The sequence below is a fragment of the Leptodactylus fuscus genome, chromosome 2 (genome assembly GCF_031893055.1).
Source record: "Leptodactylus fuscus isolate aLepFus1 chromosome 2, aLepFus1.hap2, whole genome shotgun sequence".
NCBI classification, from domain to species: domain Eukaryota; kingdom Metazoa; phylum Chordata; class Amphibia; order Anura; family Leptodactylidae; genus Leptodactylus; species Leptodactylus fuscus.
This window is the reverse complement of record NC_134266.1, coordinates 179960749-179975833: the sequence shown is the minus strand read 5'-3', so window position 1 is coordinate 179975833 and position 15085 is coordinate 179960749. Positions and strand designations below refer to the sequence as shown.

Sequence of the window (15085 nt, the reverse complement as noted above, 5' to 3'; positions counted from 1 at the left end):
CTAGAGCAAGAACAAATATGAGTACAAGAAAGTAACACATAGTAGCAAAGAAAAGTAGTAGATTATTGGACACTCCAGAAAGAGATGATTCACATCGTAGTCCTCAGTAGCACGTCCTGAAACAGCAATGTGTGTATATAAAGGGAGGGGGTACCTAAAACTATATATAACAGTTCCAGTGCTGAAAGAGAAAACAAAATAGTTACACAAGTCTCCCATACTATAGATATGATCTGCTTTTTTTTTTACTGATTCTCATATACAATTGGTGATGAGGACTTCCAATGAAGAAGTATTAAGAGCTTGGCAGCTGCGAGTACATTGGTGGCCAGATCATTTCTCACAGGCCTGTAACATGGTGTGGGGACTCAAAGTAGCACAGTTACTGGTGAAGAAATAGAAATAGTTAATCCTGTAAGGGGTTTGATATAACTGAATAATGTTTGCTGGAACGGTTTAATTGGACGGCAATCCCACCAGATGTGGACAAGGGAGCCTATCTCATTTATGCAACACCAGCAATGGTCAACAGGAGAATCCGTGGGAGCTCTGCAAAATTTCAGAAGACACTGTTTTAGACCATTGATTCATTCTTCCACACTAAAATAAAAACGAGTTTGACCGGTGCTGACTGCCCTGACAGCTCCACCTATGTCTTAGACAGTGGTTTCACAGGTATTTTAGGGAGATATAGGGAAGAGTCAAATCATTATAGCAATAGAAATGTAGGAAATTTCTGTAGAAACTCCTGTAGAGGTTTACTACACCACAGTGGTGTGTAAGTTAAGCTTACCTTTAATATGCATTTCATGCAAGCTGATTTGATCAAAAGTGTATGTTTATTTACTTATCTCTCTGCACTGTGTTACTTTATTACAATTAGTTTTTTAGAGAGGACCTTTCCTGTCCTCTATTATAGGGAATATAATATATTGTTGCAAAGCTGACTGAATTCATCACACATTCGCTTTTGTGAGTATCACTGTACAAGACCATACAAATGTACTGTCAGGAAGGTGTTTCTCACTGTCCAGTAGTGGCACAGATATTTCTGGAAGTATATCAGATGCTTGTAACATTGAACGTGCTCTGAATCCAGTGCAGTATTAGTTTTGCAATGGTATATTACATTCCCTATCTTACAAAAAATAGAAGGTCCTCTTTAAAGGGATCCTATTATTAAAACACAATTTTTTGTGACTAACATGTAGGAATTAGCTGAAAGAGGTATTCTCATCTACATAATTATTTTTTAATTTGTAGATGATTAAAAGTTAAACATTTTTTCAAATATAAGTAATTAAAAATTCTGCAGAGTTTTAAAGATTTTCTCTAACTTTCTTAGTGGTGACAGTCTGTTATCTTGATCGGTAGCCATTGGATATGACCACCAATGCAGAAACTTTCTAAGGTCATAAAATCAGCTATGATTTTCTTATTGTGGCCGGGATATCTTCTGATACATGTAGTGTCTCTGCCTGATAACCCAGGTACAATAAGAACATCATGGCTGGGCTCCTGACAAAATCCCAGACCATAGAAAGTTTCTGCATTAGTGGTTGTATCCACTGGCAACCAATCAAGATAAAAGACTGTCACCACTAAGAAAGTTAGAGAAAATCTTTAAAACTCTGCAGAATTTTTAATTACTTATATTTGCAAAAATGTTTAACTTTTCATTATCTACAAATATAGATATGATTATGTACATGGGAATACCCCTTTAAGAAAGGCTATTCTTCTCCTACCTTTAGATGTCTTCTCCGTGCTGCTGTATGGTAAAAATCTTGGTTTTCGTTGGTATGCAAATGAGTTCTCTCACAGCACTGGGGGTGGTCCCCAGCACTCAAACAGCACTGGGGGCGTCCCCAATGCTGCGAGAGAACTCTCCAGCGCTGGCTCCATCTTCTTCAATAACGGCCTCCTCACGCGTCTTTTTCCAGAAGTGGAGGTGAAACTTCTCGGCCTTGGGTCTCGGGCAGAGCAGACTGCACATGGCTGCAGCCACAAGAAAAATGGCCACTGACACAGTAAGTAAGTGGGCATTTTCTTGTGGCTTGAATGCAGACCGCTGAATGTAGAGTGGCGGTGCTGCCAGTGGTAACACCACACTGTTACACAATAGCAATTTTTACTACTTCTAGCTGTGAGGGAGAAAATACTTATAGGACCCCTGATGAATCTTTTTGGAAAAGAGGAAACCTGGCCATCGATGCCTTCCTTCCTCTCTGTTGGCATGGCGGTAGGCCAGTAACCTCAGAAGGGAGGAGGGTAGTATCCACTGAGCCTGCATACAGGGTCCCTTTTGGACAGGTATATGGGATTAATAGCCACGTGGGAAATTGTGTGAGTGAGGGCAACACTGTCTCATAGGGACAGGTACCAACAATCTGTCGCTCCATTGATCTTCTCTTCACAATTGAGGGAACACTTTGAGCACAGTGTTTAACAATGTTTATACATCTTTTGATTGTTTGTAAGGGCATTTAATAAAAGTGATGTTTTAGTATTTCTATGGGTGGATAGTGTCACTCGCGCCTCTTGGAACTTTTATGATATAGTAAATACAATATTGAATTAACTGTGATATATAGTTTTAATGGCAATGACTAAAGAGAGTAGAGAGTTGGTCAATATCACCTCAAAGTGTTTCAAAGCTCTGCTGTTGACAGGTCAGTCAACGGCACCAGGTCACCAGGATCCTGTTTTGTCAGTATAGTGAGGAGCAGATCTCTAAGGCAGAGTTCACACAGAGTTTTTTGGACTGGATTTTGACGTGGAGGCCGTCTCAGAATCTGGTACAAAAAATGCCTCCCGTGGCTATCCTCGCCTGAATGCCGATGCAGTGCACCAGCATCCAGTCGTGGCATTCCGCTCCGGATTAGGCCTAAATGAATGGGCCTAGTTGGGAGGGAGTGTCGCGTCGCGGACGCCGAGCCAGATTCAGCTGTGGAATCCTCGGCAAGATATGGCAGCTCACTTCTTTTTTCTGCGAGCGTGAAAAAGCTGCTAGCGGAAAAAAGAAGTGAACGGTCCCCATTGAAGTCAATGGGAGGCATTTTTTGGAGCCGGATTCTGAGGCGGATTCCGCGTCAAAATATGGTCCAAAAAACTCCATGTGAACTCAGCCTTAACTGCTGATGCTCAAGTTGAATTGAGGACAACATTATAGGTTTCAGAACAAACAGAGACCAACCTCTATCTGAAGTTTAATCTCTGAATAGAACTAGTGTGGACAGCAACAGGTCAAAAATGGAGGGAGAGTCAGATTGTTTGTCTGTATCAGTGTTCACTTGATTGAGGGCTAACTCATAGTTCAAGAGAAGACATGAAGGGGAAGACACCATATCTATCTAGACAGAGTACACCATGGCCACGCAAGTTGACTGGAGGAACTAATTTAAGCCACTGACAAAGTACTGATGTCCAAGGAAGAGAGAGGTTTCTGACCTACCTGCCGTATCTATAACAATGAAAATCAGGTAAATTCATCAAAAACAGTATTGAAAGGTCAATGAGCCCTGCACACACATGTCCTTACAGCTTTATAGCCACACTAACTACTTCAATTATTTTTTGCTTTTTTCCTTTTTTTTTTATTAACATTATGTCTATATTTATATAATTTATGTCAAAATATATCATAATTATAATACTGTGACATACAGTAATATTTACCATGTTTTATTTTTGCAGGTCCCCCCAAAAATATAACTTTGACATGGAATAACCCAGTTATGGTAATTCAAACGTCAAAGGTTCCATGGGAAATCACAGAAGATTGCTTTAAACTTTTTCTGCAACTGAAAACCAGACAAAAGAGCGAATGGCATGTCAGTAGTCATTTTCATATTCTTAACTTTAAAAGATTATAAAAGCTGCACACTTCTTTAAGTTTTGAAACCTTCTTGCCTTCTAAGTTCAACTTTCAGAATGAGCTACTAGTATTGCCTATCATTGCCTAATATTTACTGTATTATACTAGTGAGTGTGCCCCTCAGTGGTCAAGTCCAATAGTAGGATTAAAAGAAATGTAAGAAAAATAAATAAAATACTGTGGGGAATCGCTCAGGTAGATGCTTGTAGCAGTGCAGGAAACAGGGACACAGACACTGGATTGCACACGAATTCAGGCTTTTATTCACATGTAACGCATACACTGCTTTTGCAAAGCCACAGGATAAACAAAACAAAACCCTTCTTGGCTGAGAAACTAACTTAAACATAAGGAAACTTTTCCCTGACTATACAAGAGACTGGCTACCAGTCTCCCACCTTGGCAACAACAACGGGTGGCACAGTACCTGCTTTGGAGGTCCGATCTGGACAGTTCAACTCTGTCAGTGTGGTGTCACACTGCTAGTCTTCACACTCAGACTATTATTAGGACCTGATTAGTCAGTTGACCTCCCTGGTGTGAGTCTTTACCAAACACCCTTTAGCTGCCTGGCTGCGACATACCTGTCTTCCCAGACCACACCCTTCACTCTCTCACATACCCCCCCCCCTCAGTTCTGACCCCTTGGGGCGAACTCCAGACACCAAACAATAAGCCCAGGACAAGGCATCCGCATTGCCTTGCAGTTTTCCGGCTCTGTGAACCTAAAGTTCTAAAGTGACAAGAACCACCTAGTAACCCTGGCATTCTTGTCCTTGGTCCTGCTCATCCAAGTGAGGGGTGATTGGTCGGTCATCAGGTGGAGCTGCCTCCCAAGCAGATAGTACCTCACGGCCTCTAATGCCCATTTTATGGCCAGACACTCCTTCTCCACTATGCTGTAGTTCTTTTCTGCTGGCGTGAGTTTCCTACTCAGGTAGGTGACTGGATGTTCTTCTCCATTCACCTCCTAAGACAGGACAGCTCCCAGCCCTACATCTTATGCGTCCGTCTGGACCACAAACTCCCTCTTAAAGTTGGGCGTAATGAGGACAGGAGATCCACAAAGGGCCATCTTTAGCGCCTGAAAAGCACCTGGCCTGGTCATTCCACTGCACCATAACGGACTTTTTACCCTTTAGAAAGTCCGTCAGGGGAGCAGATACCATGGCAAAATTGGGTATAAACTGCCTGTAATACTCAACTATGCCCAGGAATTACCTAACTTGTTTGGTGCTCAGAGGTCGAGGCCATTCCCGGATAGTGTCGACCTTGTTGACCTGGGGTTTGATGATACCACGGCCGATCACATACCCCAAATAGCGTGTCTCCTCCATCCCCAAAGCACACTTTTTGGGGTTGGCAGTCAGGTCAGCTGCTCTCAAAGAATCCACTACAGCTTGTACCTTGGCCAAATGACTCTCCCAGTCATTGCTGAAAATGATGATGTCAGCCAGGCGTATTTTCTATGAGGTTACAACACTATGTCCATTAACCGTTGGAATGTAGCTGGGGCCTCATGGAGCCCGAACGGTAACACGACATAGTGAAAGAGTCCCTCAGGGCTGATAAAGGCAGTCTTTTCTTTGGCGCTATCTGTCAGGGATACCTGCCAATATCCCTTAGTTAGATCAAGCGTAGAGAAATACAGGGCCCCTCCCAGCGTCTCAATAAGCTCGTCTACCCGCGGCATGGGGTAGGCGTCAAACGTAGACACCTCGTTTAGTTTCCTGTAGTCATTGCAGAAACGCAATGTCCCATCTGGTTTGGGAACTAGAACAATGGGACTGGCTCATTCACTTTTGGACTCCTCGATAACTCAATTTCAGCATTTTCTGCACCTCCCCTGAAATGGCTTGTCGGCGAGCCTTGGGGACCCAGTACGGCCTCATCCGTACTTTCACATGGGGCTCAGTAACAATATCATGTTTGATTAGAGATGTACACCCGAGTTGCTCAGAGAACACATCTGTATTCCTAGATGCCAACTCTTTGCATTCTTGTTGCTGGCTTTTTGTGAGGGTCTCTGATATTCCTACCCCTGCTGCTACTTCTGTACTCCCAACTACATCCTGTGGGGATTTCACGGGAGACAGTTTAGCTGAAGACCTTTCTGTAAGCAGACTCTCTCTGCCTTCCCATTCCTTTAGCAGGTTTACCTGTGTAAAATGTGACATAATGTCTTTTCCCCCATGAAAATTTGTGCCTCCTTCCAAAATATTAATTTATTTCACTGAGGGTAGCTCCTTTGCTCCTAACTGCAGCACTTCGCAATGCTCTAACACACTCTCCTTCCACTCTTCCTTTTTTTTTTAGCAACATGGCCAGGGAACTTGTGGAAGTTGAAAGCTTGCTTGTCCTTGTGTTTGCACTGATGCATTGTGTGGGGCACAACAACTTGGAACAATGGAGCCGCTGTCGGTGCTCAAAACTACTTATTTGCATAGTGTGAAAAAAAAATGAATATTTATGCAATGGAGGCACGAAATTTCAGGAGTAAAAGGTGTTACATTTTGGTGAGCCTGACCTATCTGTGTTGCTAGTTTAATGTGTTTCACCCTGGTAGAATAACAGAAGAGGACTATTCATCAAATATACTAGAAAAATAAGAATAGCACTGAGTAGTGCATAGCATAATATATGCTGGTATTCATGCAGATCAAGTGAAAAGACTCATCTTCTGGGGTTGTGTGTTAGACACAACAACCCTACTTGTATTTCACCCCTTACTGGGTTAGGGCCCATGGAAGCAGCTGACACCAGAATACATGTCACTGGAGAGACGTTCAAAACCATGTAGTAAGAGAACAAAATCAGACCCGGATCCCAACACCAAACCAGCGGATAGGAGAACACTGTGTGTTATTTGTTTGAATTGAAAAATAAAGAGTCTGTGGCCTTATTTATGGTGACCGCTGTGGCTTGCATCAGGTTCTCTTCTTCTATCTGCTGGTTTAATATTGGGATCCGGGCAGGGGCGTAACTACCATAGAGGCAGCGGAGGCGGCTGCCAAAGGGCCCAGGCCATTAGGGGGCCCGGTGACAGGGGCCACTATTGGGGATAATACTGTGTGTAGGGGCCACTATTGGGGATAATACTGTGTGCAGGGGCCACTATGGGGGATAATACTGTGTGCAGGGGCCACTATTGGGGATAATACTGTGTGCAGGGGCCACTATGGGACATAATACTGTGTGCAGGGGCCACTATGGGACATAATACTGTGTGCAGGGGCCACTATGGGGGATAATACTGTGTGCAGGGGCCACTATTGGGGATAATACTGTGTGCAGGGGCCACTATTGGACATAATACTGTGTGCAGGGGCCACTATGGGACATAATACTGTGTGCAGGGGCCACTATGGGGGATAATACTGTGTACAGGGGACACTGTGGGGACATAATACTGTGTGCAGGGGCCACTATGGGACATAATACTGTGTGCAGGGGCCACTATGGGGCATAATACTGTATGCAGGGGCCACTATTGGACATAATACTGTGTGCAGGGGCCTCTAATGGACATAATACTGTATGCAGGGCTTACTAAGGGACATAAAAGAGTGCAGAGGAGGGGGTCGGTCGAGGTCTTCGGCGTCGGTGTTGGTTGGGGGGGGGCCCCATGCTAAAAGTTCGCCACGGGGCCCCGCCATTCCTAGTTACGCCACTGGATCAGGGTCTCCTTCTACATATTCATGAAATATATATATAAGTTTAATTAATAAGATGGAGAGCTGTAGTACGACGTTGCAGTCATACAAGACCTACAATATACAGATTGATACATTTATTCTTATTACTGTATACATTTTTTCAACTTCTTTACGTAATTCTTACCTTTTTTATCTCTGTGGTTTTCCTTATTGTCAGCATTTGGTTATCTGATTCTAGATATTACATCAGCAACTGTTACACTTTCAACTGTTACACTGGTTGTTCTTAGTAAGCATGGAATGATTTGTGGCATCATCATAGGTATTGCATCAAAAATTTTCCAGTGTTCACCCAAGTGGTATAGCATAAAGCTCTCCACTGAACTGTACAATGGATAATGGAAGAAATATATAAAGGAGTTGCATATAAACATTATTGGTGTCTAAAGTGACCAATTATATGACCTCTATCATTTAGGTCAACAATGTAACATCAATCAAAGAAAATAACAAAGATGGAATTCATGTAATACAATGTCACAAATATGTAGAAAAATAATAGCTTGTTCCTATGTTCTTTAGGACATATTTCCATACATTCTTTAGGACACCTTTAGGGCAATAGACTTTGGACCTTCTCATAGTATCTAACTAGTGCATAGGGCCCTGGACCCTAAAGGGGACCTCCAGATTTATCTGCCATATAAAATATAATAATGGTACATAGCTTATAGGGACCTCATGACAGATTTTGCATAGGGGCCCAGAAGCTTTAGTGACGCCTCTGTACTGGTGGACCACATTAGTACTTATTGTATAGATAGCACCCTTTCCCAATATTAAATAGATATCCTATGTGTATGCCTTTTTGATAATTAACCAATGAACTTGAGACACCACTTAATACAAGCAATTGGCATCTTTTTTCTTCTCATTTCTTATTTCATGAGTAGCTAGTTTTTTTTCTCCCCTTGGGACATCTCATATTAGCTAAAGGCAAAAGCAGCTTCCAAACTGGTAGACTACAGGTAATGCAATGTGAACAATGGATTTGACAGCCCTCTTGTTGCCAAGTGCATACGTAAATGCTTTGGACGCTGATTGGTTGTGGAGGTGACCAATCCTTAGATGATATTGATTGCGTCCTCATTAAAGGGATTGGCCAGGAATTTTCTATGAAGATTATGGAAATTCTGCCTAAAATTGGTTATTTCAATGAAGGATTTCCTGGGAATGCGCTGATTTTACCATATGGATATTGGATCAAATGGGCATTATAATGCTGCAACCCAGTGGAGCAGACTGGAAGATGGGAGTAGAAGTGGTGTCGGCTGTGCCACCTGCTAGGCCGAGCACACTCCACATGCACCCAATCCCACTCCAGGGCCGGATACAGTTGAGGGGGGTCCTTCAGCACTACTGGATAGTGGTGGTAGTATTCCCCTGGGGGACTTCTAGTTCAGAGATGGGACCTCTCCTCGCTGAGCCGGTGTGGTGGTGTTCAGAAGGGCCCTGATGGTAATGCAGGCACGACTCAGGAGTGCAGGATGCAGTGAAAACCAGGTAACTGCTTATTAACTGAGTTGAACAGCAGAACCAGCAGCTTGCAAATAGGGGTAGTAGTTCACAGTCCAATCCCTCTGCCTTGGTCATAGGAGGCTGCCCAGAGGTGTTACAGGCTCAGGTATAACAGACTATAACTACTACTCCCCTCGTGCCACTCCCAAGCTAGGATGATAGGGATAGTAGTGAGGCAAGGAGTCCTGACAGGGATCTGGTTACCTGGAGACTAGGCCCAAATGACTATTTCCTGTCAGGATCCTCCATTACTCCCCCTGGCACTGCTGACAAATGTTCCAGTAAAGACACACAAAGGAATTTTCCTGAATCAGGGCTGTTTTTGATTTAGCCTGGGGCCCTGTATAATCCTCCTAGAGACTGTACTGGACCTCCAGTCTGGGTCTTCCTTATGCACAGTCCAGCATGACCCATGCAGGGTGACTGCTAGCACTGACTTTCAATGGTTACCGGGAAGACTATAGTTTTCCTACAACCCCGCCAGGTGGCATGTGATTGGCCAGGCCTGAACCAAGGGGGAAAAACACAGGGAAAGCTGCATAGTAAATACATGTAACACAGTACATAGAAGACGGGACATACCAACATAACCTAAAGGCACAATAGACAAACACAAAAAAATAGCAGTGCTCCAGGATGCTTCAGCAAGTGCATTATTGTACGCCAACAAATATCCGCTCTTTGCACGTTTTCTTTTGTAACATGTTGCTTTACCCTTTGCTAGAGAAATATTACATCTTCAGGATGTTACAAAATGGCCTCATCAACACAAATGCATTGCAATTTTGACCATCCAAACCTGGATCCAGAGAAGTGTTTCTATTCACGATTGCTGTTTCAGACTAAAAATGTTTGTGGGTTTGAGCTTAATAGTGAGTGGAGTAATGAAATCTTCATCAAGAATTACCGTCTAGTAGGTATGAGTCATGCCATGTCATATCGGCACCATACTGTGCTTTGTCCTGTTGTTTTGCTGGATATGGTATGCTTATTTGTTCCTTCATCTTTTTCAGAGTCGTGTGATTCACCCACAGCACTTGGAGTGTCAGACTTCATCATTTTATTTTCATCAATTTCTACACTGATCATATTTATTATAGTGTTTATCAGGTGTAATATTGAAAGGTACGTGACTTAGTAACTTAGTAGCTTATAAGGTGGGCTGTGCTACTGCTTACTATTCATCTCAGCTAGAAATGTTCATTGTATACTGTGTGACTCATTTTAGATACAAGTTATCAGATGCCAAAACCTACATACAGCAGTAAATGTAGATATTTCATTATTTATATCTGAGTTTTAATTGTGGAGGTTCTTTACAACTGACAAGCTAAGATAAGTGCTATAAATCAAAAACGTTCTCAGAGAATACATAAGCTAAGGAGGGAAAGGCTTTGTAAAACTATACAAACTGCAAGAGGAGACCAAGAAGATCTGCCACTTATATCTAAATAATACTGTACAGGAGGTAAAAAGTGTCCCAATAACACAGTTATTTTACAGAATGTAGTGATCTTGGCAATCATGGCATTGTTAAAGGGAATCTATGACCAGGACCCGGCATACACAGGATAGGGTCACCTGAATCAATCTATGTGCGGGTCTGGGTTGATATGCTGTGTTCTGGTGACAGATCCCCTTTAAGTTTAACCCATGTAATAAATGATTGTGCCAAATGATCTTTTCAACAGCTTTCCTTTTGGCTAATAGGGTCTGAACTAGAGATGGGTGTTCATTTTGCTTCAGTTTGGGGTGGCTCGGGTCCAAGATTTGTTTTGGGTCTAACAAGTTTGGTATGAACCACACCTTAAAACATAGTGTAGAACATTCTTAGGTCTCCTGGCAACCTATCTATCCAAATTCTAGTTCTCTAAGGCAAAAACAGCCGAAGTTGTTTCATCAGTGACGTCATGCATCCAGGTCACTGCTGAGACCTGTGATTGGGCTTCAGCGGTGACATGGGCACAAGGGTCATATGAGGTCATGACATTCTGAGTGGTCATGTGATCGCTGGTAGCCAAATCCCAGGCCTCAGCAGTGATCGTGGGTGCATGACCGTTACCAGGTAAGCACCAGATGCGACGAGGAGACTTAAAAAAAGGTAAGGGAAGGGGGCCACACGGTGGCTCAGTGGTTAGCACTGCAGCCTTGCAGCGCTGGAGTCCTTGGTTCAAATCCTGCCAAGGGCAAAAAAACATCTGCAAGGAGTTTGTATGTTCTCCCCGTGTTTGCATGGATTTCCATCCCATATTCCAAAGACATACTGATAGGGAAAAATGTACATTGTGAGCCCTATGTGGGGCTCACAATCTACATTTAAAAAAAAAAAAAAAAAAAGGTAAGGGAAGGTGAGTATGAATGTTTTTTTTATTTTTTCACCTCCCTTGGGCCTCTACCTATTATACTCTGGAGTCTGAAGAGAATATAATACAGTGTCCATTTTAGTTCACCCAAGATGAATCTTCATTTCTTTGATTTAATTAAAAAATATAAAAGAATTTAGAATATTTGGATCAAACCCGGCTCAGTATGAGTTGGTTTTCCCATCTCTATTCTGAACAGGTCCCACCTTAGGTTTGTGAGTTTTCTCTGAAAGTGAAAGTCTGCCCCAGTGCACAACCGCCTCTTTTACATATGGATTCTAAGTGTTTTTTCTCCTAATCTACAAAAGTGACATACATGAAAAAAGTATATTATTCATCACTCTATTGTGCTCTGTAATATGCTGCAGACAGTTGAGTAAGCATGAGGGAGGTGATAAATTCAATTTAAAGCTGACTACCTCTTTGTTCATAGTAAAAATGTTATTTGAAATTTGGAAAAAAATTTCTTACATTAAAGGGGTATTCCCATGTACATAATCATATCTATATTTGTAGATAATTAAAAGTTAAACAGTTTTGCAAATACAGTGTATAGGTAATTAAAAATTCTGCAACATTTTAAAGATTTCCTCTAATCATCTTAGTAGTGACAGTTTGTTGTCTTGATTGGTTGCCAATGGATACGACCACCAATGCAGAAACTTTCTGTGGTCTGGGACTTGTGAAAAACCCAGCCATGATTTTCTCATTGTAGCTCGGTTATTAGACATGGACACTACATGTATGAGAAGATATCCCGGCCACAATAAGGAAATCATGGCTGATTTTCTGACCTTAGAAAGTTCCTGCATTCATGGTCGTATTCATGGCAACTGATCAAGACTACAAAACTGTGACCACAAGGTATTTAGAGAAAATATTTAAAATTCTGCAAAATATTTAATTACTTATATTTGCAAAAATGTTTAACTTTTAATTATCTACAAATTTAAAAATGATTATGTACATGGGAATACACCTTTAAACCCCTAGATTTGTAATAGATATTATTGATGAATGACAATTTCTTAAAGGGGTAAAATGTCATAACTTCATACATTTATTAATATATAAATGCTTTGTTATATATTATGCTAGTAGTCTTTATTGACTTCCTTATATAGTCCTGTGCTTTTAGTGACTGAGATCACAGATAGCACTTTTCAGTATACTGTACAGACAGGAAGTTACAGTTTCTTTAAAGATTTCTCCCGTGTCTGGGATAGATAAAAGCTTATGTGTTTTCACAATGTCTAATTTGTCTATATATGTGGGTGTTCTCTTAACAGAATGAAGAACTATGTATTTCCAATAGTACCTGATCCAAAGAATTCATTTCATAACTTATTTGACAATCACAATGGATATTTTCAGGTATCATTTATTTAATATAAATAGAATAAATAGAAAGTCCAAATGATAAATACAATATTTATTATATTAATATCAATGCGTTGTAAAATTTCTCTGGTTCTATTACAGGCTGTACAGAGATACAGAAAGTATATTGGAAAATTGTATATATTTTTTATTATAAAAACAATAGCATTCGTCTCTCAATATTGGTCTGAAAGTGGCCAACCCCTTTAAGCTCGTAGCTACAGACAATAACACAATAGAACAGCAGGCACGGTTATATTAAAGTTTACAGAGTTATTTTATAACCACAAAAAATAATGAAAATAAAATGAGCTGGTGCCTTGTGCCTTAAAGTCTATCAATTCCCCTCACATTTCCTTTAAATAACACCTCAATAAGACTTCCAAATAAAATTGTCAACACTTGCCAAGATAACGCTTCCTATTCAAAATACTACAGTATGTATAGTATAGTAGCTTTATTGTTTGGATCTATCGATATCTAATCGATTTTTTTCAGTGATAGACTCCCTTTAAGGGTGCAAAATAGGTGAAGAGCAAGTGCTTGTATTTTTTCTATATCTCAATAAAAAGCTTTGGAAAACAAGTTACAGCTACTATTAAGATAAAGGGATGTGATGTGATGGTGATGGCATGGTAAATGTCCTCTAGTAGATGTGTTTTTAGAAGAAGCTGGTTGTTGAAGTTTTATCCTATTGGTAATCATTCTGTGGGTTTATACTCAGAGCAGTTTTTTACACTCAGTGGTTCCTCATCACTCCATATATTACAAAATATTAGACTATTGTGATGTGATAGCTTCAAATGTTATATCAGCAAAGAACATCTGTGTGTGGTACTCTGTATTATCAAGGTCAGGATGCTAGAGTAGGCTCCCAACCCTATAGCATATAACCAAAAATCTCAGCACTCTCATAGAGTAATTCAGTCAGGTATTCTACTCATAAAGTATAATCCACAAAAAAAAAAAAAATCACAAGTGATGTTTTGGTCTTCTGGACCTTCATCAGACTTACATCTTGTTATGGGTACAGAATGTTTGGCACCGGGAAAGGTGGGTGACCACTAAGTAATGGTGTAATGCTGCACATTACTTAGTGATCATCCACCTTTCCCAGTCTGATGATGGTCCAGAGGACCGAAACGTCACTTGTGATTTTGTTGTGAATTACTTTTTTATAAAATACCTGACTACATTACTCTATAGAAGTGCTGAGTTCTTTTGGTTATACACACCAAAGGTTAGATTCAAATTTGTGCCGTAATGGTTGGAATCACACATACCCAATTTCTCACTTTTTGGCTATACTTTTCTCTGAATATGTTTGTATTTCTGATTATTAAGGAATGGGTAAAGACAACAATGACTGACACTCATCAGGAAATAGTCGAGTGCATCACAGATGAGCAGAATGACCAGCCGCTATTAACATATGTGAAGGAAAATGAGGTGGTGATGCCAGTAAATCAATCTGTTTTTGAGGAACAAGAGGACAATGTCAAACCTGCATCCGAGGAGAATGCTTTTAATATTTGCTTTGGAAATATGAACTTTACAATGAATGAAAGCATGTATGTAAAACTATAGTGATCTGGATATTTGCTATAGATATACTACTTACCTTTGAATCAACTTTAAAGGGGTTTCCTGCTCAAGACAACACTTTACTGTATACTCTATTAGAGCATGTGGAGCTAAAAGAATGGGGGTAGCATGTCCAAAGATTTGGATGCTGCAGATACCTATTGAAATGGGTGCAATGGATACAGAGATGGATGCAGTATTCATGGACAGCACGCAGTCCAAAAATATGGCCTTTTGAATAGCTATTTGCAATGTATTTTGCAACAATTTATTAAAAAAGATCTACATTTGCTATTTTCCCACATTGTATGTATTAATTGAAATATTTGTTTTAAGGAGTTAAAGAGTACCAAACCTTTCTATAAATTTCACGAGAATCAATAATACAGTGTGTAACCACAAGGAGTGACACTATTTCTGGCCATTATATACATCCTGCATTTTATCTTAGCAGCTTTCCTTTCGCTGGCTCTTTTGATATTTTTTTTATAGTTTCAGACCGGTTGGGGGGAGATTAGCTACAGTAAATACAGGAGAAACTGCTCCATAACTCTCTTAACCAAAAGCATCTACAGTACCATAAAGGACATTATAGAAAGGCAAAGACTAATATTAATGTAAGTAAAGAATTTGGGGTGAGATCCAAA

General features: G+C 40.7%; 1 protein-coding gene across 1 annotated transcript; it reads left to right on the top strand.

Moving 5' to 3' along the window:
* The first annotated feature begins 2605 nt into the window (after positions 1-2605).
* On the top strand, positions 2606-14441 carry LOC142194106 (cytokine receptor-like factor 2). The gene is made up of 6 exons (XM_075263131.1): positions 2606-2672; positions 3697-3833; positions 9836-10028; positions 10125-10236; positions 12764-12848; positions 14199-14441. The coding sequence occupies exons 1-6, from the start codon at positions 2606-2608 to the stop codon at positions 14439-14441; spliced, it is 837 nt and encodes a 278-aa protein (XP_075119232.1).
* Positions 14442-15085: the final 644 nt, after the last annotated feature.

Excerpts from the sequence above, each read along its gene's own strand:
- LOC142194106 (XM_075263131.1), top strand. The coding sequence starts at position 2,606 with ATGACTAAAGAGAGTAGAGAGTTGGTCAATATCACCTCAAAGTGTTTC. Across the intron at positions 2,673-3,696 it reads CAAAGCTCTGCTGTTGACAG|GTCCCCCCAAAAATATAACT; the intron begins GTCAGTCAACGG and ends TTATTTTTGCAG. Across the intron at positions 10,029-10,124 it reads CAAGAATTACCGTCTAGTAG|AGTCGTGTGATTCACCCACA; the intron begins GTATGAGTCATG and ends CATCTTTTTCAG.